The sequence below is a fragment of the Onychomys torridus genome, chromosome 16, assembly GCF_903995425.1.
Source record: "Onychomys torridus chromosome 16, mOncTor1.1, whole genome shotgun sequence".
In the NCBI taxonomy this organism is placed as follows: Eukaryota; Metazoa; Chordata; class Mammalia; order Rodentia; family Cricetidae; genus Onychomys; species Onychomys torridus.
Genome location: NC_050458.1, coordinates 21,455,356 through 21,482,481, shown reverse-complemented (window position 1 = coordinate 21,482,481; position 27,126 = coordinate 21,455,356). Strand labels below are relative to the sequence as shown.

General features: G+C 43.2%; 1 protein-coding gene across 2 annotated transcripts in view; it reads right to left on the bottom strand.

The window, feature by feature from the left end:
* Col14a1 (collagen type XIV alpha 1 chain) overlaps nucleotides 1-26,757 on the bottom strand; it is a 203,460-nt gene extending 176,703 nt beyond the window's left edge. Inside the window, exons 1-2 of one of the 2 annotated variants that reach the window (XM_036208869.1) lie at nucleotides 26,526-26,757; nucleotides 6,479-6,609 (exon numbers count right to left, since the gene is read on the bottom strand). In XM_036208869.1, the coding sequence (XP_036064762.1) occupies nucleotides 6,479-6,566 (88 nt within the window). In that variant the 5' untranslated portion in view covers nucleotides 6,567-6,609; nucleotides 26,526-26,757. The remainder of the gene's footprint in view (nucleotides 1-6,478; nucleotides 6,610-26,525) is intronic. The other variant, XM_036208870.1, reaches the window with a different exon arrangement.
* Between the last annotated feature and the right edge of the window lie 369 nt (nucleotides 26,758-27,126).

Here is a 27,126-nt window from a genome sequence, read left to right as displayed (position 1 = left end):
AGTTTAAGAAATCATTTCTGAGTTCAATCACATCAGTTGGCATTTATCACCAACAAGCTTTCGCATGAATGCACTGGTGAGAATAACCTGACCTACCTGGGACCCATGAAATAAGAAAGGACAGCTGCAGATGGAGGCTTTGATCTAAGCCAACTCTAAGAGGTGCCAGGGACTTTGCTAGCATGCCAGGTGTGCTGAAATCTCAAGGAGAGCCAAGAAGCTAACAGTACTCAGGATGGCTAGGCTAGACAGGAGACATCTGTAGAAGATTTACTACGTAGGCCACTATTCTTTGAATGCTGTGTGAGTTCATGGGCCTCAGCATCTCTTTAGACAACAGCTAACTTTCTAAGCTGCCAGCAGTAAACAATGGAAACAGCCCAGGCTAGGCTGTTTCCATTTATGAAATGCAGATGGTCATCTAGAACCCAAAGCGACATGTCTTCCATTGACCTCAAGGGCACAAAGTGTGAGGCAAGTGACACAGCGAAGTCCTGCAAAGGTCAACTCTTTAGCTTACAAATAGATCATATGACCACCATCTCATGATGTCCATGAAAAGCCAGATCACATCTAATGCCAACAGAAGCATAAATATTCTGACAATCACTAAGACAAAAATCTTTGGATAGACATGAAGCATGCACTTTTGCCTTTGGGGAGAAATACAGTGCAAAGACTAAATGCTAATTAAGAAACAGTTCTAGATTTCAAAGTCATCTCCCTCCCCCCCCCACCCCCTGCCTTTGGAAGGCACTGGGACTTGAGCCAAAGCAAGGGCAAACAAAATTGACAGAAACTCTGTGAAGAGTCCTAGAAAAATAATTGCTCTTATCTCACACAACAAGAATCTCTGTGTGGATTTTTTTTCCCTCTGCAAGCACAAAGGACGTGCTTTCTATTTCATATATGCTGTCCTTAACTTCCAGAAAATGCTTGAGTGAGCTTCGTTAAAAAGTTCATCTGTGTCAGTTCAAATACTAATCTTCTCAAAAAGACAAAATCAAGTGTAAAGTTTTGTTTGGGGCACACACTGGGAGCCCAGAGGAAGCCAACAAACTCTTCCATGGTGACATGAGATTAGGCTCGACAGAAAATACTTGTGTGTACATGAATGTCACCCAAAATGGGAATGACGAAGGCTATCCACTTTTATCTTCTCTTTACTGAGGCTTGTTACTAAAAGCATGGAGGGCTTTGACTTGCTGTGTTGCACTGTGCTTTGTTTGAAGGGAACAGTTCAGCAGTCTTTCCATCGGAATCGATGGAGGAAAGGCATTTTTACGTTACTCCATAATCTACCTGCATAGCCAATGGATAATTTTCTGCTGTTTCTTCTCTTCCTTCTGACAGGACTCTCCTTCTTCTGTCTCTCTCTCTCTCTCTCTCTCTCTCTCTCTCTCTCTCTCTCTCTCTCTCTCTCTCTCTCTCTCTCTCTCTCTCTCCTCTTTCTCAACTCAGTTGCAATATGGCTATTTTGACAAGTGATGATTTATGTAAAGATCTATGGCTAATGATATATTTTCATCAGTTGTTTCTAACACTGTATTTTACACTGGGAAGAAGCTACAGATGTGTGTGTGTGTGTGTGTGTGTGTGGTGTGTGTGTGTGTGTGTGTGTGTGTGTGTGTGTGTGTGTGTGTGTGTATCGATGCCCAGGACCACATCCCATCTTCTTACCTAACAGAACTCTGGTTTTCTTCCACAGAGCACCATCACCCCTCCCACTGAACGAGATAAACTATCAATCAGCCACACTCCCCAGGCTTAGAAATGCAAGAGCACCTGAAGGCAGGTCAAGCAGGCTTCCCCCAGGAATCCAAAACTTCCCGCAGGAGTCCAGTATAGTGATATTTTATTTGTATTGAAATGTGGTTTTATTTATATGTTAATAAAGTTGCCTTGAGGTCAGAGCAAGCCAGAGCAGAAACTTGGTGGTAGTGGTGCATGCCTTTAATCCCAGCACTTGGGAGGCAGAGGTAGGTAGATCTCTGTGTGTTCAAGGACACAGCCAGCATGACAGACACATGCCTTTAATCTCAATAGCAACCATAGAAGACCTGGAGGTCTGTATAAACAGGCAGTGACAAGGAGGTCATGTGGCTGGGTTTACAACCAATGAGAAAACAGAACAGAAAATCTATAAAAAAGATAGGACACAGAGAGGTAGCTCTCATGCAGAGAGGAAGAACAGCAGAAGCAGTGAAGGGTAAGCTTTTCTGCTCTTGCTCTGACCTCATGGTTTTTAACTCTGCAATTGGTTCTGTGTTTATTATTTAACAAGCCGGTTACATCTACAGTCCAGTGAGTAAAGGAAGGGCAGTAGCTGAGTGGTTTCACCTCAGTGGCACACTTGATAGGAAAAGATAGCTGGTCCCTAAGTGAGGCCATCCTAGATTTCAGCAATACTCTTTTCCAAGCCTGAGAGTTTTTCTTTTTGCTTAAATGAGCTACCATGCTATCTACTAGTAAATACACTTTAAATTGGCCAAAGAGAAATAAAATTTTTTGCAATCAAAAATCTCTTCTGATAGAGTTCATAGTGAATAGTTTTCTTTTACAATATAGTTCAGAGGCATTCATGGTGGCACATGACTTAATTCCTAGCCCTTGTGAAGTTAAGGTGGGGGAATTATGGGGTCTAGGCCAAGCTGGAAGATGTAACAAGATCCTGTCTCAAAAACATGATGTATGATGCTAAATCAATGAGACAACATGGTTTTTATTCTTTAAAAAAACCTTAAAGAGTAGAGAAGTATATTGGCTGTTTTTCTAAAATATCTGAAAAATCTTGAACTTTTTATGTCATTTATTGTTTTCCATTAAATGCATCGCCCATTACTATTGTTTTATGTATAGGAATACTTAAATTTTGAGGAAGCTTTCACTGTGGAATATGCTAGTAGTTCTTTTCAATCTCACTTATAATACAATATGTTATAATTTCATGATCCATTATAAAGATGATGAAGACAGCAATGTGACAAATATTTTCAATTCCCAAATATGTTAGACTACTCACAATACAAAAATGTATGTGTTCATGAGCTAATGTGGGGTCTCCATAAAGTTATATCAAGGCTCCATGAGAAATCTTCCATTTAATATGCCTAGAAGGATTTGTTTTATTTTGAGATAGGGTCTTACATAGCACAAGACCAGAGGTAAAAATGATTAATTCTTGATCCTCCTGCCTCCATGTACCCTCCCATATCCCTTTTAATATCAACTGTGTTAGTTCCCTGTTACTGCTGCAAACTGAATGAATGTACTGGCTGAAAATAACAAGTGGGGATTACAAATGCCACCATGTCCAGCCTTGCCCTGGAGCTTTAAGTGGCACTTAGTTTACTTCCATGAGTCTTTCTGTTAACCATCCTAAGCAAGTATTGCTAGAAACCAGTGCATAATTACTGTGAAATTCTGACAAAGTGTGAATACCACCCTTCTATCATTACAAGGTGAGCATACACTCTAACTCCCATTTGCATATAACTCATTCATGAGTTCTGGAAATCAGGAAGTGAACATGTTTGTGGTACTTTATTTTTGACCACAGTGACTATCTCTCCTATTTTCAATTTTGTTCAAAGCAAGTTTCACAATGTCTACATGGCTTTTCAGGGTCATATTTTTAAAAAATGACCAATTCATAGGATCTCACTACAATATAGCTCATAAAAATATAAAATCAATACAGTAAAGCAATTTGTATGTTTTTCCTTGCTCAAACTCAAGTATGTAACTGAGTGGAAACAATACAAGCTTTCTGGAAGTTGTGTATTTTCAGACACCAGAGCCAGTGACAGCTAACGTTTTTCTAACTTGGACTGCTTAGCATGTTCACAGTCTTCCAACCCTCACTTCCAGATACTGCAGTTCCCTGACTCTTCTTGTAGTTTCCTTGATCTCTTCCTCTTCCTCCTCCTCTTCTTCTTTCTTCTACCTTGGACGCTTTCAGTCAGCCATTTTTCTTCAGCCATTTTTCTTCTACTGTACTCTTGTCTGAGAGTGTTCTGCAGGCCTCATCGCCATCCTTCCATGGAGCTAGCCCTCTCTAACAAGACCTCTAGCACCCAAAGCTCTCTAGTCCTAATTGCAAAGTACAATACAACTCAAGTACAAACTCTCCTGTCCGAATTTTTTTCCTATAAACTCCATCAACTCCATACCTCCCAACCCCACCTGTATGTCTCCCCAAACTCTAAAGCACCACATATTTGTCTAAGGCTGAACTCAGTATCTTCCACTTACAATTCCTCCTTTGTCTATTCTGGTCAACCAGTGCCTTCTAAGACTCAAACCTTCTCTAGTAGCAGAGACACAAAGCACTGCTGTTAGTGAGCTCCGGTGACCAAGCAGTCGGGGTGCAAAGATGTAGAAGCAATAAATGTCCTCTCCTCTCAAGTCTCAGTCAGGGAGCCTCAGAGTCAGCTCTCACATTCCCTCTCTTCCACCTGCCTGCACACCTAATCAGCAAACATGCCCCATCTCTTCTCCCTCTCATTCCTGCATCCACACTTTTCTCTCCAGCCGCATTGCCTCCTTCAGCCATCAACGCTCAGTTTATGAACAATTTGGTATTTTTGCATTCTGACAACTCTGTATATGCCTGAAACATGAGGCGCAAGCACAGGTTGTGTTGTTCTCAATCTTACCATCTTTGCAAAATAAAATTATCTGAAAATCAGCAACAGTTCCAAGGTACATTTAGTCTCCAGCTTTTGCTTTTGGCCACAGCCCCATGGGATATGCACTGTGATTATCTGTTAAGACTTCTATCTACCTAGTGGCCAGTATGCTTCTTGATGAGGAAAAAAAAAAAAAAAAGCCTTATTCAGCTTCTCAGCTTAGTGCATGAACCACAGACACACAAAATGTGCCCCTCAACTGTTCATTTGAAACAGAATCTGTCTGACAAGGTGAATCTGGTGGTGCACCCTTGAAGACATTGCATAGAGATCACTACTACCAGTTATTCCAAACCTCAAGTGAAGGTTCTAAATTAATCCAGAATGAGGTGGCATGGCTGACCATTTTAGTGACTTGTTCCATTCCTAAGGACCTGTGTCTTGCATCATGGAGTTCAGGGAGTAAGTTGCTTCTAAAAACATTCTTTCACCAATGTAAATAAGACGAGCAGATTCCGCCTCCTTAACTACTCACTATGTGTTCAGTGAAGTGGTTGAAAATATGACCATCCATCCCAGGTGCACAACAATTATTTGAGCTTGCAAGAAGTCAAGTTCCATGCCTTTTTAAACAGGTGTGCCTTGCTTTGAAGAAGCAGGGTATGGTGTTTCCGTGCATTTGACTTTTGCAGTTCTCAGATCCAGATATGAGACATTAGCATTCCTAAAATACTTCATCACGTCTGTACTTTCCGCTCTAGTGATATTTCCACAGCAGCAGTTAAGTTTCTGCATTATCATGCATTTGTCTAGTTACAGTGGTGTACACACTGTGTGTGATGTGCCCTGACTTCAAGGACAGCACAATCCTGTGTAGAGGGCCAGACAGTAGATATGTTTGGCTTTGAAGAGCCATAGTCTCTGTCATAATGACTATCTTCTGCCACTGTAGCATAAAAGCAGCCACCCGCAATATGTAAACAAATCCGTGTGTAATAAAAGTTTATCCAGACAGTGGGCCAGATTAAGCCCATGGGTGGTAACTTATAAGAAAGGGGGTTTAAAACAGTGTAGGTCTTGCTAATGCAAAGAGTAGATTCACAAACTCTTTTTTCCAAAAGATCACAACAAGGTCACATATTACTGGCAGTCTCTACTAGACCCTTAACAATCTTAAACTGTGCTCAGTTTTAAGAAAAGGACTTAAGAAAAAAAAAGCATCGAAGTTTAAAGTGACATAAATATACTACAGGTCCCAGGTATGACAGCATACAACTTTAAGGCCAGCACTCAGAAGACAGAGGAAGGTGGGTCTTTGTAAGACAGAGCTAGGTGTGGTGACATACACCTTTAATTCCAGGACTCAGGAGGCAAAGGCAGGCACATCTCTATAGGTTCAAGGATAGTCTGGTCTACATAGTGAGTTCTGGACCAAACAGGAATACACAGAGAGCTCAAGGCCAGACAAGGATACACAAAGAGACTAGGTCTTCAAAAGATAAAATAAAATCAATGTATTATAGACTCTATGAGAAATAAGATGGGGAGAAGATACACATACATATATGCTGTTGCTATTATTAACATATCTGATCTGGCAACATGCAGACTTGGTTTTCACAGATCAAACTCTGATAGCTTTTCAGCACCCTCTTTAATCAACTCCTCCAAAATGACTATGCCCAATTTCTGGTGACATAGTAACCCTGGAAGTGGTGTGTTCCATTGCTACAGTTGATAAAATAAATAAAAGCTAATGGATTTCCTGCCTAGAAACACAGTTGTACCAACCAAAGATTGTGAGAATGAAGACCCCAAGAGACTAGACTCCCAGTTTTTTCAATTACCTTGACCCCGGACAATGGTGCAGAAATAAGCAACCTCCAAAAAAGCCAGAATCAGCCAGTACCGCATCTCACGCTGAAAAATCTTCATTTTTTTTTTATCTTCGGCCTTTTACATGAGGTGCAACAGCTGCCTGGAAACAGAGAGAGGGTGGAAAATCAGCTTAAGCTATCATCCAGGAGAAGCTCTAGGAGCACCATGGCAGAGAGCTAACAGAAAGTATTAACTCCCTACAGCACTGGGGGCTCCCTTCTCAAATACGAACTGCAGAAGAAAGTCCATTTCCTCTGGAAAAATCTGTACTGTACACAATTGGAAGAGCTGGGTGTGGTGACATACACCTTTAATTCCAGGACTCAGGAGGCAAAGGCAGGCACATCTTTATAGGTTCAAGGATAGTCTGGTCTACATAGTGAGTTCTGGACCAAACAGGGATACATAGTGAGACCCTGCCTTAAAGGAAAAAAAAAAAAAAAAAAAGAGGAGGTATTAAGATTATTAAGATTGTAAGAGCCAGAGTTGATGAGTGATGGATGACTCCAAGCAAATAATGTCTTCAAGACACAACATACTCAAGCACATCTGAACTCACCGAGAATATAGCAACCCATCCATGCAAGGCCTGCCCGGGTTCAAGCCAGATGGAGTCGCAGCTCTCAGAGGGGCCAGTGGACACAGAGTCCTTCCCATTGCTAAGAAGCTATCTGTAATTGACAGTTGCTGACTAAGGAAAATCAGTTTTCTCAGGTGGAATTTCATGCCCAGAAGTAGTCGGCCAGCACAAAAAGGACCTCACACTGCTAATTTTGTAGACTTTTTGCTTCTTATTGCTTTGCGTACTTCTTCTCATTTCAGTCTTTTGCTTTTGTTTATTTTGATTTTTGTTTTTGTGGAGGTGTGTGTGTGTGTGTGTGTCTATGTGTGTGTGTGTCTGTGTGTCTGTGTCTATGTGTGTGTGCATCTGTGTGTGTGTGTGTGTGTGTCTGTGTCTGTGTGTGTGTGTGTCTGTGTGTCTGTGTCTATGTGTGTGTGTGTGTGTGTGTGTGTGTGTCTATGTGTGTGTGTGTCTGTGTGTGTGTGTCTATGTGTGTGTGCATCTGTGTGTGTGTGTGTGTCTGTGTGTCTGTGTCTATGTGTGTGTGCATCTGTGTGTGTGTGTGTGTGTGTCTGTGTCTATGTGTGTGTGCATCTGTGTGTGTGTGTGTCTGTGTGTCTGTGTCTATGTGTGTGTGCATCTGTGTGTGTGTGTGTCTGTGTCTATGTGTGTGTGCATCTGTGTGTGTGTGTGTGTGTGTCTGTGTGTCTGTGTCTATGTGTGTGTGCATCTGTGTGTGTGTGTGTCTGTGTGTGTGTGTGTGTGTGTGTGTGTGTGTGTGTGTGTTGGCTTTTGTTGTTTTGTCTTTGTCGATTTTTTTTGTAAATAGAGAAAGAGGAAAAAAAACATAAAGTTTGGTAGGGAGGGAGATGGGGATGGAAGTGGGGAGGACCTGGGATAAATGGGGAGAAGGAAAAACATGATTAAAATATATTTTATGAACAAAAAACCTTTTTTCAAAAAAATAAAATTTGAAGAAAAAAAAAGAAAGAGAGGTGGGAGGCATTAGAACAGGGTGAGATATATCAGCTGGACTGAGTACCTGTGAGTCTCTTCTGTAAGGACGAATATAAATCAATAGTCTGCCTGAAACTGTCCTTTCCAGTCATGTGTCTCTCCTGTACCTATCACACTAAGGTAAAACCTCGCCTGCCACCTTACGTTACCCACAGGACACGGATGAGTACGGCCTTGATACTGGTGATCAAAGAGAGCTTGCTAATGTGAAGTCATTGCTCAATTTTCCCCTCATAGGTTGAATAATCTCCAATCCTTTGATCTTTTCTCACGGCTCTTTTTGTTTCTCATACACATGAATCGGAAACTCTTCCAGATATAGTTCTTTTAATGTTAGTGAAAGATGAGGTACAAGAACAGAGTGAGACAGGAATGTAGAGACAGGAAGATGGCAGGAAAAAGAGAGGGCAGAAAAAAATAGAGAGAAGGGATGGAGGGAGGGGAGAAAGGAACTATGCTTGGTATTAATAGAAAAGGCCAGTCTGCTGACCACAATCCTATTTTAAATCATTATTTAAATCCTGAGTCTTTCCTTAGAGATTGAGGTGACATTTGTGTAGCCATTAGTAAGGTGCCCATGCTCCTATAATAATCCCTCCCCTGTGTTCCTGGAAATAGTCATAATTAAACTCATTGGTTAAATATTCACAAGACAGGAATGTAGAAGTGGACTGATTGGGCAGAAGGAAGAGATCGGTTAGAGTGTTGAAGGGATTAGAGAGCATAATGGGGATATAATGCGATGGAAATAGGTACAGTTACGAAAGCATCCTAACAAAATCTTTTTATGTGTAATTTAAATGTACTTTTAAAAACTATAAGAAGATGTCTCGAAAGCCTTCTCCTACTGGACATCTTCAATCATCTATCCACTCACTTATTCCCTCCTCGATTTATTATATAAAATTATTCTTCATAGGAGCAAAGGCAACTTAACAATATCATAGAGTATCTGCTACATGAATATATAGCTGGGCGGTAGTGGTGCACATCTTTAATCCCATTACTTGGGAGGCAGAAGTAGGCGGATCTCCTTGAGTTAAAGGCTAGCCTGGTCTGCAGAGCGAATTCCAGAACAGGCTCCAAAGCTACACAGAGAAACCCTTCATATCAATGTGCTTATCGCTTAAAATATCTCTCCTTGCTGGTCTTGTTTTCCAGCTACATTTCTAATTTGGTGATAAAATATCCTGACCAAAAGCAGCTTAGGAAAAAAGAGTTTATTTAGCTTATTCTTCTGGGTTACAATTGAGCATTTGGAGGCAGGTCTAGGCAGGAACTCAAGCAGCTAATTCACATCATTTCCCCATTTAAGAGCAGAGAGAAAAGGATGCACTCTTGCTGCCTGGGTGTTCTCATCTACCTTTCTCCTGCCCTGCCTAGCTCAGGACCTCTTCCTAGGAAATGTTGATGCCCACAACAGGCCAGGTCTTCCAACATCCGTTAGCAGTCAAGACATTCCCCAACAGATGGACCTGACCTGGGTAGAACCTCAATTAAAGCTCTCTTAAGTGGTTCTACGTTGTAGACACAGGCTCCCAGCCCTAACCAAGAAGCTATCTGCAACTGATACCATTGGCAAAAGGAAATCCGTTTTCTCCAGTGGAGTCTCACTGGGTATCTTGATCACACTTTCAGAGCAGGCCCCAAGTCCAAGAGTTGTCCACCAACACAAGACAAACTCAGTGGTATTTTTGTGGGCTTTTTGTCTCATTCTGCTTTGGATTTTTTTTTTTTATCTTATTGGTCTTCTGTTTGTATTTTTATTTTATAGAAGGGGGTGTACATGTATTTCTTTTGTTTGTGTCTGTTCTCTTGTTTGTTTGTTTGCTTTTTGTGGACTCATTTGATCTTTGAAGATTCATTTAAAGATTAAAATTACATATAGAAACTATTTATTTAAGGCAGTTGGTCCAAACAACATCAATACAGATAAGATACACATTAAGCAACAATTTCATGATTCTCTTTTTTTTATTCCCTTCCTTTCCATCTTCCTTTTTTTGGATACAAATGTTTTTTTCTAGTCTGTGTGTGTATATATATATATTTGTGTGTGTGTTTGGATTTTTTTAATTAATTATATTTATTTATTGAAATTCTTTTCCATTTTACATACCAACCCCAGTTCCCCTCCCTCCCCTTCTCCCACCTCCTCACCTCCCTCCCACTCTACCCCCATCCACTCCTCAGAGTGGGTAAAGCCTCCCATGGTAGTCAACAAAGTCTGGCTTACCAAGTTGAAGGAGAGCCTAGCCCCTCCTCATTGTATGAAGGCTGAGCAAGGTATCCCACCACAGGGAATGGGTTCCATAAAGTCAGTTCATGTACCTGGGATAAGTCCTGGTCCTGCTGCCAGGGACCCCACAAACAGATCAAGCCACACAACTGTCACCCACATTCAGCGGGTCTAGTTCAGTCCCATGCAGGTTCCTGAGCTGTCAGTCCAGAGTCAGTGAGCTCCAACTAGCTCCAGTCAGCTGTCTCTGTGGGTTTCCCCATCATGATCTTGACCCCCTCTTCTTCTTCTTTTTTTTTTTTTTTTTAATGCTGAATGCCGTGGGAGAATACCGGATGGCAGAAGTTCACTTCTGATGGTTTTTTGTTTTTGTTTTTGTTTTTGTTTTTTTGAGCTGAGGATCGAACCCAGGGCCTTGTGCTTGCTAGGCAAGCGCTCTATGACTGAGCTAAATCCCCACCCCTGCTCCTGATGTTTTACAGTCTTGCATCTAAGCTGTTAACACCCAATATGCAGGATACACAGACAAAGAGCTTCCAGTAAGCATTCAGGAGGGTGGAATCTCACAAGGAATTAGCATAGGGAGGATATCAGGGTCAAGGTCAGCAAGCAATGCAACAGTTACCTAAAACTGGGGAGGGGGGGGCACGACACGACACCAGGGACCTACAAGTCCCACCCCCCTTTTACTAAAATATGAGCTTCTGACTTAGGTTGCATGGGACATCAGCAGGTCACCTTACCCGTCATGGAGACACCTGTCCATGTTTGTTTTTAAAGACAGAAAAAAAGAACATAAGCTTTGGTGGGTAGGGGAGTGGGAATCTGGGAGGAAGAGGGGTAAGAGAAAAACATCAAAATCTATTAGATGAAAATATTTTTTCAATAAAAATAAATAAAAATCAGGATTTTAAGTACAAAAAACATAGCCTTCACAGATCCTAAAAACAATGTTTTTACTATAAGAAAACTTAAGAATATAAACTATTTGTCAGGATTTGAAATTTTTAGGTTATTTCCAAAGTTCTTAACATAAACACTGCAATAAACATCCTTACTGATACTTACGAACTTTCACTAGATACAAGATATGGAACTGCTGGGTAAAACAAGATATACATTTTGTTTTGTCTTTTGAGACAAGGTCTCAATAGGTCATCCAGGCTGGCTTTGAGCTAATAGAATCTTCCTGCTTTCAGGCCCCAAAACATGGGATTGCAGGCATGTGCCACCTTGCCCCTCTAAGATAAGAGGTTTTATTTTTTTTAACTTGTTACACAAAGCAGTGTGGACAGTTACACTGATTTCCTCTCCCACCAGCACCTAAGTACCACACTGTATCACTCCTACCATCAGAGGGGTTATACATAACCTGATTTGAGAAGTAAATGGGATAATGAGTCTTGTTTTAATTTGATTTCCATAGCCAGTGGATTAGTCACTTTTGCACAGCTATAACCAAATCATCTGACTTGGAGAAAGGAATCGTTTATTTCTGCAAATATATAGATATAAAATAATGAATTCTTTTGATAACACTAACTTACCATTGCAGTATAGACCTGCAAAAGAGTTATTGTTTTTTAAATATCCACATAACTATAGTAGCCCTGGCTTTTGGACCAGGCCATTTTGAAATAGAAATGACAGATCCTGCCCCATCCTTGAAAAAGATTTCTCTAACTTACACTTAGTGACTCTACATTTGATCTCTTAATCATTTACATTCTTGAGAATGAGAGCAGCTGAAATCTCCATCCCTCCAGGCCTTAGGAGACTGGTTAAATACAAGTCACCTGCTATAATGCCAATGAATTGCTAAATGTCTTAAGCTTTAAAGTGCTTGCATGTTCTCTATTGTAGATGTATGTCCAAAAAAGACAAAAATAAGACAGGAAGTGGTGGTGGTGCATGCCTTTAATCCCAGCACTCAGGAAGCAGAGCCAAGCGAATCTCTGTAAGTTCCAGGCCAGCCTGGTCTACAGAGTGAGATCCAGGACAGGCACCAAAACTACACAGAGAAACCCTGTCTCAAAAAAAAAAAAAAAGACAAAAATAACATCAAATCAATTAAAGTCACCTAATTGCAACTTATAAATTAAAAGATGGTCCACTAGTAACAGTTGCTATAACTTTTCTTAAAGAGCAAAACTGCTGCTTTCTAAGATTTTTTTTAAATTGTGTGTGTGTGTGTGTGTGTGTGTGTGTGTGTGTGTGTGTGTGTATGCCACATGTGTGCCATTGCCCTCAAAGACCAGAAGAGGGCATTGGATCCCCTGATGCTGAAGTTACAGGTGGTTGGGAGAGGTCCCATGTGTGTGCTGGATCCAAAATCTGCAAGAGCAGTAAGTGCACTTAACCTCTGAACCAAATCTCTAGTCCATCTTAAGTGTCCTTCATCTTCAAATGAAGAGCATGAGTTTGGTTGTTGTTTTGTTTGGTTTGGTTTGGTTTGGTTTGGTTTGGTTTGGTTTTGGTTTTGGTTTTTCGAGACGGTTTCTCTGTGTAGCTTTGCACCTTTCCAGGAACTCACTTGGTAGCCCAGGCTGGCCTTGAACTCACAGAGATCCGCCTGGCCCTGCCTCCTGAGTGCTGGGATTAAAGGCATGCGCCACCACCGCCCAGCTTGGGCTTTTTTTTGTTTGTTTGTTTTTTGTTTTTTGTTTTTAACATACATGTTTTTTAATTCTTTTTTCAATTCTCCTTATGAAGCCCAGGCTGACCTTGGGTCTCTTTCCTCAACCTCCCAAATTCCAGTAATATATAAATTTCTCTAGTATTTCTACTTTGAAGTCTTTGATAGTGGGACATCTGGATAAAATCCCTGGTGTAGCTGGAATATACTAAGAGTTGCCCTCTGTGTCTCCTGGTTTGCAAAGCTTGGCAAGAGACTCTGGTGTGTGAGTGTTTAATCGAACACATGTTGCTTATTCAGTCGAAAATGTTTTAAACGGCTCTCATGATACTTCTTCCAGGCCTGAATGTTCTTCTTTTATCATATGTTATTTTATTTTGGGTTTTGTGTTTGTTTGTTTGTCTTGTTTGGTGTTTTTTTGGAGGGGTTGGGGTTTTTTTGATTTTTATTTTTTCTCTTTTTACCCCTGGCTGTCCTAGAACTCATTCTGTAGCCCAGGCTGGCCTGGAACTTATAGAGATCCGCCTGCCTCTGCCTCCAGAGTGCTGGGATTAAAAGCTTACACCACCACCGTCCAGCCTGAATGTTCTTCAGAAAGATGCTAGTTCAGTCTTTGGAACAGATCTAATCTAGCAAGGCACATAGCAACCAAGCTTTAGGCTAGAGGAAGGGATGAAATATAATTGTTCATCAACTCTAGAAAAACTTCATTAAGTGAAAGAGAAGGTCCCTAGGAGTCTTAGCCTTCTCCAAGTCTATAAATGCCATAGATAGGTAAGAGATCGGTGCAGCCATCAGGAAGCAACTATTGACACTAAAGCCCCATGACCTCCTTAGAGGAGCTTCCTAAGGTTAGATTCTTGCCTCATTTGTGGGGACACCTGGGACATGACCTTGTTAGTGGCAGCCATAAATGGTCCTAAGGTTCTGCTGAGTTTTGCTAGATGAGGAATATCAGGGTCAGTTGGATCTGAGTCAGGACTAACCTAGGGATTTTCTTCCCATTTTAGAGGCATAGATCTCATCTTGCTTTTCTGGCTTCTTCCAGACCCTCTAGGGTCATTCTCCTTTGTGATCTATTCCGGAACCTTGCCTTTTCATCATCTGAAGATAAAGGAGGAGATATCCTGATTGCAGCACTTTCTCAGACGAGCTTTAGAGTGGACATCCGCGCCTCCAGTTCCGGGGGAGAGATAGGCTGCGATGCTAATATTGGGGTCCTTATCCCATTGAAAATGCCGCTGGGGGAGGAGGGCAACTGCTTCTTGCACACTTCCCACAATGAATGAATACTGTAGCGATCACACATCCCAAGGGCCCTCTGCGCTCCTGAAGCTGTATCGCATGCTTCCAGAGTGGCTACTCTTGGGACTGCACAACACACAAAAGAAGACCCAGGAGAAGGTCTCTGCTTGCACTGCCTCTCGGGAACTAGCCCTTTGCTTACTAATTGCTTTATCCAAATTCCCAGAACAGTGACTTAGCATCCAAGGTTTTGAAGACAAAACCAGGTCCGCATGAGGCAAGACTTGGGCAATGATTCATCTCCAGGATCCCAAGACTATGTCCATCTGTGTGAGCCTCCTGCACAGAGTCCTGGCGCCAGAATCTAGTCCTGAACTACATTTGTGCCGCCCACCGGTGCATTGGCTTACCACAGAACTTCTTTCAACAGCTGCCAATCAGGCATCCCCAGTGCAAAGCCTCCTCAGAGGAGCTTCCTTCCAGACTCACGTATCTGCTTGCACTAGCTTAGCATCATCTTTACACTAATTCCAATGTGTGCGGCTTTCAAGTTATGTCAATTTTCACGTTATGTCAATAGCTAAGGTTGACTTACAGTTTTCTTGAGAAATCTTGCTGTCAAGATTATTCCAGCTTCTTAAGAAAAACCGGAGAGTGTCTATTGTCATCTTTGTCCTGTCCAGTGATTTTGCTTCCCTTCCTGATGCGGATTCATGCACAACCTTTCCCCTGCTCTCCTTTTCTTTTGTCTTAGATCTAGTTAAATGTTATACTTCTTGGCTCTGGTCTGGATATCTCCCCGGATTTTTTTTTCTTCGTATATGGATTTTCATGTTTGCTCACACACTGTCACATTATCTCAGCTCCAACTGTTTCTTTTCCATTTATAAGCTTTAAATCAGTATGTTTCCGACAAAAAAAAAAAAAAAAAAAAAATACACAGGCTAAGGATATGTCCAATTTGCAATTTTTAAGAACAAGAGCCTGATAAATTGTCAAGTCTATTGCTTTTTTTTTTTATTTCTGCGTTTATCAGTAACCGCTGTTTTCTGTTTTAACGTCGGGTTGATAGCAAAATGTTCTTTTTTTTTTTTTTTTTTTTTTTTTTTTGCCAAAGCTGAAGACCGGACCCAGGGCCTCAGTGCTCTACCACTGAGCTAAATCCTCAACCCTGCAAAATGTTCTTTTTGATGTTCATTTATTATTTTGTTTAATCCTTCATTAATACAACATTATTCTTTCTTTGCCACTGAACATGTTATGACAGCATCACATAAGCTTCATTTCCCTTTTAACCTGAGAGTTACCTTGGTGCATGCAATAAAATATAAATTTCCTTGGCATGGTGGTGCAAGCCTACAATCCCATCACTTGGGAAGCATAGGCTGGAGAGTCAAGTGTTCAAGACTGACCTCTGCTATAGAGCAGATTTGAGGCTAGTCAGAGCTATATGAGGCTTTGTCTTCAAAATTCATAAAATACCATAATTCTATAAACTGTTAAAGTAGTATAACTCATCTACACTTCAGCCTCACTATTCTGGTTTTATGTCAGAATGATATAGTGAATCTGGAAGAATATATAACTGTTTTCTTTGTGCAATTCATTCATAAAGAAATCATAGAAGGGCCGGGCGGTGGTGGCGCACGCCTGTAATCCCAGCACTTGGGAGGCAGAGGCAGGCAGATCTCTGTGAGTTCGAGGCCAGCCTGGTCTACAAAGTGAGTTCCAAGACAGTCTCCAAAGCTACAGAGAAACCCTGTTTCGAAAAACCAAAAAAAAAAAAAAAAAAAAAAAAAGAAAAGAAAAGAAAAAGAAAAAAAAGAAATCATAGAAGAGGCAGAATATTCAGTGGTATTATCTGTACAGCATTTGAGCTTGAGTTAATTTATTACAGGTTAGCTAACTAATCCAAAGGCATTGAGCAGCCCTTGGTACCAGACTTGAGAAGATTCCAATAGGCAGCCTCAGCCTACTCAGATTAATACATCCTCAACCAGCTAATCATCCATGGATCTGCCCAGCACACGCAAAGAAAAATATAGGCACAAAATGCCTTTCTCAGATGAAATATTCATTCTAATAATTCCTTCCCCAAGCATGGTAACTCTAGGTTTCAGGTAAACAAGGCAAAGAAACAGACCACATCTGTCCCATAGGCTCTTTCACACTAGGTATGCACATCAGGTCATGTGAGACTGTTCTAACACAGGAAGAAAAGGTCCCTTCTCCAGCCATTTCAGGGCAAGAGCCTTTTGTCTGTTTTTATCAAAACATTGCAGTTCTGTGTCCTGGTGCTGACTGACAATAATTAACATGTGGCACTGGAAATAAATATATTTCAAACATTTTAGCTAATTAAGTACCTACCACACTCCGTTTTATCAGTTTGGGGGTAAATGGTTTTATTTATGAGTGGAAATAAAGCTTGTATGCAGAGCCTATTTTTAAATTCTTTTTGTTGTTTACTTTAAATTAGCATTAGCAAGAGCATCTTAATTTTCCCAAGCTTTTCTGCCAAGTTGCCAAACTTCTGGACAGAAAAGTAGAACAAGAAAAGTCTCAATTTCTGTTTAAATGCCATGAGATATTTTAACATTTACCAAAAAATGTCAAATCTTCATTTGTTGAAACTTTGCCCAAGAATCTGAATAAACAAGTAACCATACTTTGATTTTTTTTCTTTTTTTTCCTTCTTCTTCTTCTTAAACATGCCATGTCAGAAATGGCTACTTAATTCTGAAAGCAGAAGGTACAGATCAAATTGGGGGAGAGCTGATATTGCATAGTGTAAGTGTGGTCAAAACATTGTCATAGCCTTACAAACAGCCCTATCAGTGCTAATTCAGCATGCTTCTAGTTTGTGTGTTTGTTGTATCAGATCTCATTTGTGTAGTTAGGGTCGATAAAGAGCAAAGACCCAAGTGTGGCCATTAACCAGTGCTTACAGGCTCTCAAAGAATTCTCAGCTTAGCATACAGCCAGTTTTATCAAAAGTCCTTCAAATGTTTACTCAACAGTTATATCTCTTGCCATTTATACATATACACAAGCAAATCTTGAAGAGCATTCCCACCAATCGTTGTTTATAAACCCTACAAACTTAAACAGAATTGCTCTTAGCCACCTGGTATTCACAGATGCTAATGACACAGGCTCTGAGAGAGACAGCTATTTATGGCACTGGAATTATCATTCTGACACTTATTGAGAGCCCTCTATATAACCAAAGTGGAATCCTTGGTGCTAAAGAAGGAACAAAATATCATACCATGTGTTGCCCTTAGGGAGCTCACTTACAATTCCATTAAAAAGCAAGATTGCAAGCTAAAGGCAAAGCTAACAGAAGCATGAAATGGGATGAGAGGAACGTCAGCACAAGATGGGCGGCATGTCAGCCATTCCATGTTTCTTTGTCAATGATATATGTAGACAATGTCTGTCTCTGAAAATGAAATCATGACATTTGCAGGAAAAATCAAAGGACTTGGAAAATACTCCATCCAACAAGCACCTTAGACTCAGAAAGACAGATACTGCTTAATTACATGTGAAGACTAGATTTTAACTTTCATCTATGTGTGTGGAGGGTGGAGTATGGACCATAAAACCAGAGAGGGAACCATGAAATGGAAAATAATGTCTTAAGAGTGGTAGGTAAGAGCTGGGCGGTGGTGGCTCATGTCGTTAATCTCAGCACTCAGGAGGCAGAGGCAGGCAGATCTCTGAGTTTGAGGACAGCCAGATTGACAAAGTGAGAACCAGGACAATCAAGGCTACACAAAGACATTGTGTCTCAGAAAAAAGAAAAAAAAAAAAAAGGAAAAGGAAATGAGAACATTCAGGCAGGACAGTTGGCTCAGTGGTTAAAAGCCCTTGTTCTTGGGAAGAACCAGATTCAGTTCCTAGCACCCACACGTGGTAGAGACATACATGAAGGCAAAGCACTCATCTGAATAAAATAAATCTTTAGAAAAAGGGTAAGTAAGAGGAGAGAAACATGGTAATAGAATACACATGTGATGAAGGCAGGGGGCCCAGCAGGAATATGGCGGGGGGGGGGGGGGGGGAGGCACAGCACAAAAGAATGAAAATGCCAGCCTGAAAACCATTGCCTGGCACACTCCTTATTAAAAGCTAATGTCAAAAGAAAGATGATCACCGCACTACACAGACAGCCCTCAGAGAGTTCTCATTCTGGCCCCTAGGCAACAGGTTAACAGAGAGGAAACGGAAGTGGTGATAAGCAGTGACTTTGCTACCTCAGCAGACGCTAAAGGAAGAAGGCAAACAAAGAACCTTCTATCTCCCTCAGACTAAGGGTGTAAGGCCAACTTGGCAGACAGGTTGAAGCCAAAACAGAGGATGCAGATAATTACAAAGGCAGCCATTACTCGCTTGTGCAAACTACTGTAGAGGGTTCGGAACACATTCCTACTCTTTTTTTTTTTTTTTTTTTTTATCTCTCTCCACATAGAGCTCTATGCAGGTTAAAATGATCAGCTATCTGATGATGTGGCCACCTGACCCGAGAGCCATTCACAGGTTTCTTAAGAAAAAAAAAAAAAAAGGCTTTGCAGTTGTGGACAAGTTTGTGCAAAGAAGCTTTGAAGGAACAGGCATATGTGAGCATGTTTCAGGCCCAAGAGAACTAAGAATAAGAGGTATGTAACAGATGTCTTTATGTGTTAGATTTAAAGAGCCTTCATGCTGAAACTGGATTCTTTAGCGCACCTTCTAAAAAGAGAAGGTTTGAACTGATGCAAATCCTAACTCTAACAATGAGAATAGTTTACTTTCCTCTGTTAGAAGACGGAGATCACAATCCGAGTGAGTTTTCCAACTTGGGGGAGCATGATGGTTTTTAAGATGTCTGCCTCAAGCTGGGCAGTGGTGGCACACGCCTATAATCCCAGCACTCAGGAGGCAGAGACAGGCAGATCTCTGTGAGTTCGAGGCCAGCCTGGTCTACAGAACAAGATCCAGGACAGGCTCCAAAGCTACAGAGAAACCCTGTCTCGATAAAAACAAAAAACAAACAACAAAAAAAATGTCTGCCTCAACTCTACCGTTCCAATATTATTTGTTCATCATTTTCTGTTTGATTGTTATAGGGGTACCTTTGTGGTTTGTGTGGCGGTGTTTGGTTGTTGTTTGTTAGTTAGTTAGTTTGTTTGTTTAAGATATGGACCTCAAACTGAGGAGATGGCATGTGGGACAAAGCATTGTTGAGTGTAAGAACTACAGATCCAGTGCTCACATAAGGGCTAAGAGGGTATGACAGTGGTCTTCAATCCCATCTTGGGGAGAAGGAGAGACAGTGGAACCCCAGAGTAAGATGAAAAGGTTGAGTTGCTAAAGCCACAAGATCTGTGTTCAAGTTAGAGAACCTACTTCAATATACCAGGTAGAGAATGATCAAGAAAATGCCTTAAGTCAACGTTAGACCTGTATACACACATAAACGCATGTGACTATACACACAGGTGCCCACATATATACAACATGGATACACACATGAGCAGGCATGTATACCATCATACACATTTTAAAAAGAAGAAGACCAATTCTCACATGCATACAGGCCGACCTGATCCAGGAATCCCTCGGTAAAACCCTGACTCTAGACTGTGTTGAGTGGACAGTTCAAGCTAACCTTCACAGTGCTGCTTCCAAAATGTCAAAGAACTGCCCTGATGTCTTCATGAGGGACACTTTACCAAGAAAAACTAATTTCATCTGGGGATGACAACATTTTTATGGATGGCACCATCAACCAGCTCACCAAGAAACAGCAGTTACTCAACTAGTTTGCTGGCCTTAGAAATTCTTTACCTTTCTGGATGTCGGCACAGGGAGACCTCTGGATGACATTTTAAGACATAATCTAGCAAATTCAATACATACAATAAACAATCAATAAATACTGATTGTCAATGAGTAATTAAGGATAATGGATATACAGTTCATAGGTGAATATGCTGCATGACTTACAATTGGCTTCAGGTAAACAGTGCTTGAAATTAGCAGGCACCAGCCAATTGTGAGCCGCAGGGCCAGATGACCCAGAGGAAAGCTCAGTTTTCTCCTCCAATAACATAGGACTTACCAGAGGTGTCCCTTTTTGCTAATTCGTCCTACGAGGTTAGCAACAACTTTGTGAGCTAGTCAGTTGTACAAGAGCCGATACAAATCAGGAATGCAGCCATTCTATGGGTTGGAGAAATTAGCTAATTAGGTAAAGGGTCTCAGTTTCCGCCCCAGAATCCACATAAGAAAGTCAAGCATGGTAGATGTGTTTGTAATCTCAGTGCTGGGGAGGCAGAGATTGGAGGATGTCTAGCCAGCCAAACTAATGTAATTGGTGAGCTCTGGGCCAATGAGAGACCTCATCTCAAACAAAAGTAAATGTAGATGACTCCTGAGGAACAACACTTAAGGCTGACCTCTGATCTCCACACTCATTCACTCCTGAGCATATACTCATTCACACAAGCACATCACACAACACACACACACACACACACACACACAGAGAGAGAGAGAGAGAGAGAGAGAGAGAGAGAGAGAGAGAGAGAGAGAGAGAGAGAGACTTCAGCTGCCTTGACACTCTTAAACTAGATGTGTAAATTTTGAGATAGAAGCCAGAGCCCTTCCAGAAGCACAGCAAATTAGTGACAGCTATTGACACAAGTATGTCCCATCATCTGGCTTTTGTCATCTTTTCTCTCGTCTTGCTTTTTAAAGGACTTTTTAAAGGACAGAGCTCCCCCACCAAAGAAAAGGGAGCTTACCTTCATCAAAGCCTATGGCTACCCTCCCCTCAGCAGAGGATTAGCTCACTCCTCACCTCAGACATCTCCATTCAGAAAGGCTTCCCGGTCCTCCCGCTGAGAGCCAGAAGGCTTTCCCCTGGTGCCTGCGATGCGAACCTTTGTTTTCTGCTCTATATGCTTGTCATTGAACTGTAGTTATCTGCTGCATTTCTCCTTTCAGAAATGCATTGCGCAATAGTGTATTTTGAATATTTAGCACAGTGACAATACACAGCAAAATGCTGGGCTGGAGGGGAAGACAATCAAATTCTTTTTTTTTTTTTTTAACCTCAATTCAGTGTGCTCCTCACCCCAAAGCAGAGACAGAGAGCCATCCAGGAGTGTCTCTCTGTTCAATAAAGTGTCCCCTGATTGCCCACACAGACCTGCCCTAAGTCGTTCTGATGGACTTAGCCAAGGCTAGCCTCCCTCGGCAGTAATTCCCACAAGCAGCTCAAGTAAAATCGGGGAGAAGAATTGGAATGCAACTCCCTAAATATTTCATGTTAGGGATATCTGCCAGGGTGATTTCAGCAGCCACTAACAGCAAAATGCAAGATGACAACTGATTTAGGAGCAGGCCTAGTGGCTTATGTCTGTCTTGCGAGCCCACAGGAGGCCGAGACGAGAGGGCTGATGTGAGTTCGAGGCTAGCCGCAGCCACATAGGCAGCCGCAGAGGGGTTACACAGTCTTAAAAGGAGGCAGGCGAGGGGAAGCAAGACTGCTCAACAGGTGTGTTGTGTGTTGTGCCAACCTGGTGACCTGCGATCAAGCCCCAGCACCGACGGTAGAAGGAGAGGTCTAACTCCAGAGAGTTGTCCTCTGACCTCCACATAGGCACATGGCGGACGTACACACCCACACACTCGTACATACACAGCATGCACGCATACAAGCCCATGCATGTGCAACACACAAGGAAAAGAGAGGAAGGCTCGCAGGGGTGCTGGGGGTTTACATTTTTCAACCTGGGTGGAATTTGGGTCTCTAAGCTCCACACTCCGGCTTGTACTCTTGGCTCTCATAACAACCCACAGATGTTCCTTTCTTGTCGCATTCCCACAAAATAAAGAAGCCAAAAAAAGAAAAAAGAAAACTATAGAATGTTTTAAGAGGAAAAAAGAGAACAAAGTGGGAGGGAAAAAGAACTTTCATCAACCAGACTCTTGGAAGTCAGCTTGGTCCTAAGCGGTCCCTAGATCCCTCTGCCTCAGTGACCAGAGCACCTCAGCTTACACCATCCACTCCAGTTCCAGACCCATTCCTTACTGCCTCCCGCAGCAGAGAAACTGGTGCATAAAGTGCCCAACGTGATGTGGACCCGTCAGATTCCACTCGCTTCTCCTCCAATCATCTCCTTGTCACTTGCTAGATTTGTGGCCCTGGAGGAGGTACCATATTTCCCTGGAGCTCGGTGGCTTTACCCCTAGAAGGGAAATAGTATTTATGTTCCAAAGTAACGAGAAGGTAGTGTGTTTTTTACAGAGAAAGGAATAAACACTCGGAATGTGCCAGTACTTCTGCTCCAGTTTGGGTTATGAATATCACCCAGAGGACCAATGTGTTAAAGGCTCGACCCTCTGGGAGGGGGTAGAATGTAAGAGGGGTCTCCAGAAAGCTGTCTCATACCGGCTCTTTCCCTTTCCCTCCTTTCACTCCCTGGGTCACAATGTAAATGGTTTTGTTCCACTGTGCACTTGAACTTGATGTATTGCCCTGCCACAGGCCCAGAGCATCATCGGAGCCAACTCATCATGGACAAGAGCTCCTCAACCATGAGCCAGAGCACATCTTCGCTCATTATAATTATCTCAAGTATTGTGTTATGGTGACAGAAAGCTGAGTAGCACAGCTTCTAACACAGAAAAATAGCAGACAAACAGACAGACAGACAGACAGACAGACACACACACACACACACACACACACACACACACACACACACAAGTATCCCCATGAGGACAGGAAGCAGCCTACATGGAAAGTTGAATGTATAAAAAAGTAGTAACTGGACCCCTGCCACTGTTTATTTACTTATGAGGAGTAAAAGAGAATGATTGCTTTCTTGACATCCAACACTATCAAGGACATATTTTCTAAGGCAAAAGTAAACTTTTGTCACTTCCCTTTACACTTTCTTCCTGCCTCCCTCCCCCACCCTCCACGGCCAGTCCCTGGAGTGACCATCTAGTGTGTCCTGCACCAATGCCATAGTCGCAGATAGTGTGTTAGCTCAGTGGTGCTCACACGGCACAGCCCCAGTGTGCAACAATTCAAGAAGACTTAAAGAAGTTGTCGATTATGATACTCTGTGTTCCAGGAAAACAGAGGTCATTTGGCTGAATTTAACTGAGAGTGATTGCAAAGTAGCTGAAGTCGTTCTCTACAGACCATGTCAACCACAACCAGGCAAGAAGAAAAGAAAAGAAAAGAAAAGAGGTCTTTGTGTCTTCGTAGGGGGCTGTGGGAAGTAAGATCTGAAGGGAATGCGTCCTGCGGGGTCTTTCTAGTAAGTTAGGGGCTTCCCTGAACTCTCATGTTAGTCCCTCTAGTTTGCTCAGCCTGTCCTGGAGGCCGGCCCCCAATGGTTCTGAAAAGCATGGAAGGCTAGGGACTTCTCGAAAATCTTCAGCTGGACTGCAAGAGCACCAGGATCAGGGCCAAAGAGCTCCTCCCATCCATCCTGAAGCCTGGGAGGCATCCAAAACTACTCCAGGAACACTGACAGGTTCCAAGGAACCCTGCCCAGAGAATTAATTATTAAGAGGCCTCGCAAGGGTGGTTCCTGTACTTTCCAAGGGACCTGTAGGAGGTCAGGGCTGCAATGGAGATTCGGGATTGCTCTGGTTCAGGGCTCCTCAAGGAGAAAGAGAGAGTGTCCCATGTTTATTCCAAGACAAAAAAGATACCCTGTGTACCACAGATGAAACCTAAAGATATCTTAGTAGGTGGAATAAAATCAATCACAAAGGGCCATATGTAGTATAGTTCCATTCATATGAAATCCCCAGAGACTGAATGACAGGTCAGAAAGAACTGGGAAGTTACTGTCCATACGTGAAAGTTTTCTTTTGGAAATACTAAAAACATTTATTTCTTTTTAGAATTTTTAAAATACGTGTATGTGGTATGTGGGTGGAGATGTGTGGATGTGTAGGGAGATGTATGTGTGTGTGAGTGTGTGTGTATATGTGAGTGTATATTTGGTGTGTTGGGAATGTGTGTGGGTATGTGTGTCTGTGTGTGGGTGTGGATGTAGGGGGGATGTGTGTATATGTGATGTGTGGAGATGTGTGTGTTTGAGTGTGTGTGAGTGTGTATTGGTGTGCAAGTGTGGGGGCATGTGGGTGTGTGAGGATGTGTGTATGGATGTCTGGGGGGACGTGTGAGTGTGTATGTAGTGTGTTGGGGAATGTGTGTGTGTGTGTGTGTGTGTGTGTGTGTGTGTGAAAGAGAGAGAGAGAGAGAGAGCAAGTGCTCATGGAGACCAGAAGAGGCTGTCTGATCCCCTGAAGTAGGAGTTACAAGTGGTTGTGAGCCCCCAGATGCCCCTGCTAGGAGCCAGACTCAGACCCTCTAGAAAAACAATGGGTGTTCTTAACCACTAAGCTAGGTCTCCAGGCACCTAAAATCATTCTTAATTTGTGATGTTGACTGCCCACTCTAATATCTTAACAGCCTTTGAATTATACATTCTGAATGTGTGGGTTGTATCCTGTGTGGAATTATTGTCAAGTAAACTGCTTAAAATACAAACAAGGAACCAGACATGGTGGTGTAAGCCTGTAATTCCGGCACTTAGGGAACTAAGGCAAGACGGTCCTGGAATTCCTAGCTAATCAGGGCTACATGATGAGTTTCAGGCCTGCCAGAGTCACAGAGTGACAACCTGTCCCAATAAAACAAATAACAAAACCAACAAACAAAAACCCACCAAAAAAAGTTACTCCGGAATATGGCATTGAACCTAGGTTCAACCAAAGCCCATTCACATGAATCTCTTAACCACCAATCTAAATCTCATCCATCCATCCATTGGTCCATCCGTCCATGCGTCTACCCACCCACGCATCTCTGATGTAACAGTAAGGCTAAGTACAGAGCTGGAATCCCTCATCAGTAACAGAACATCCAGTCTCCTCATGCCAGCCGCCCTGAGCCTGCTTGCTACTTCACCCAATAAAGAAGGACCCTCTTGGCCCTGGGTAGAAGCTGCGTTCCGGCGCCTCCAGCAAAGAAGGATGGAGAAAACTCATTTTCGTTTCTCCTTACTGTGATGCAACAGGAGGCTGACTCCTACTTCCCTTCTTCCTGTTCCCACTCCACCTCTCCAACCGCTACCAGCCAGGAACTCCCCAAACCTTCCTGCAGAGTCTAAGGGCAGGTGTTGGCACACACCTGTCATCCCAGCTCTTGGGAGGTGGAGCCAGGAAGATTGGGGCCTCAAGGCCTCCCTCAGTTACGAAGAAAGTTTTAGACCAGCCTGGACTACATACGACCCTGCCTAAATAAGTAAATCTTTCTTGGGACTTCAGGCAGTTCTAGAAGCCATTTTTGGGCCGGGGAGAGAGGAGGAGGGTGAAGGCATGAGGGTGGGGATCCAGGCTACTGTGAGAATTGCATGCAAGGGTCTTCAGGGCGCACTTTTGGGCAAGTTGAAAGCTCCCTTGGACCTAGGCTAAGCATCCCTGAGCTCTCCAGCGCAAGACTAGCTTCCCACAGAGCACCAAGTCTGCAGAACCTCAAACCTTGCCGAGTAACTAAGACTACTCTAATGACCTAACCTCGCCCCTGCCTGTGCACACTGTATGACAAAGCCCAGCTTCCGCAGACGCCTTGGATGCCCAGAGGCTGAGTGTAAGGAGACTTAGAAAGGTGTTTGGAAAGATAAAAGGGAAATTAAATGAAGATGGTTCCCGCAGCCTCTTAGAAGCCGCAACAGGCGGAGCGTGGTAGCACTCTACTACACTCTATGAACTCTGCCTAGCTCCCCTTTCCATTCAGAGCCGGGTCCACAGCTGCTAGAATGTGCAGCAGTACAATGAATGTCTGGATGAATTGTCTCCATGGACAAGTTTCCCAAGCCACCACCAAAGAGACTCTAAACAGCGTTGCGCTCTACGCGTACACAGCGCTTCCGCACAAATCCCTAAGTCCCTGCCAAAAGAAGACGCTTGGAGCTCACTGTAGAGCCCGGCGCCCACCGCACCCGGACACCATGGGGAAATCCCCAGAGAGAAACGGAGGGCTGCTTTGCTGTCCCCACATCGGTCACTCAGCGCCTGCAGTCTCTCTGCCCTGTGGTACCCAGAGAGGCATCTGTGTGTACGATCTCCTATCTCCCCACTAAGGTCCCCAGGCCGTCCCGCGGGCACGCGTGCTGTGTGGACGGTCCTGGAAATCGCTTTCGTCTGCAGGTGGCTCACTCTCTCCGGCTTTCTTTCTTCACCTGTAGATTATGCAACGCCGAACCCCAGAACAGTAGAGAAAGACGGACTGACCTGTGCAGGGCAACTTTCCAGCCCAGGTTGGGGACCGCCTGGCGCCTAGGGAAGGTTTGCCGCGGGTTGGTTCTTAGCGGACCACTGCCCTAGCTCGCTTCCCTCGGAGTACCCTTTCTTAATTAGCTTCTCTGCCCTGTCGTTCACTCTGTCCTCTCCCTGTCCCTCTCCCGCCGCCGCCTCCCTTGCAGAGCTTCCCCTCCTCGCCTCTCGCCCAGGATCAGATAAGAGGAAAGGAACCGCTGAGCGAGCCAATTATAAAGCCGAAGGTGGCCTCGGGGGCGGGAGGTGGGGGAGACAGACCCCACTTTCCCTCCTCCTCTCCAGCATCCCCGCCCCGCCCGAGTTGCAGAGGAGCCCGCCCCACGCCTCCCAAGTTCCCCCCAAGGCCTGGCAGCCGACCCAGGTGCGCGTGGCAGCCGGGTGCAGAGCGTGGGGGACCAGCAGCTTGGTCCCCTGCAGGTGGCCTGTGCTCCCAGAGCCTAAACCAGAGCTCAGGTCACTTTGAGAGATCTCCGGCACTCCTGACTTCATCCCAAGCTCCAAAAGGCCCCATCCCCAAAGATGAGCCCCAGGGTCTCCTCTCCCTTGTGCCTTAAGT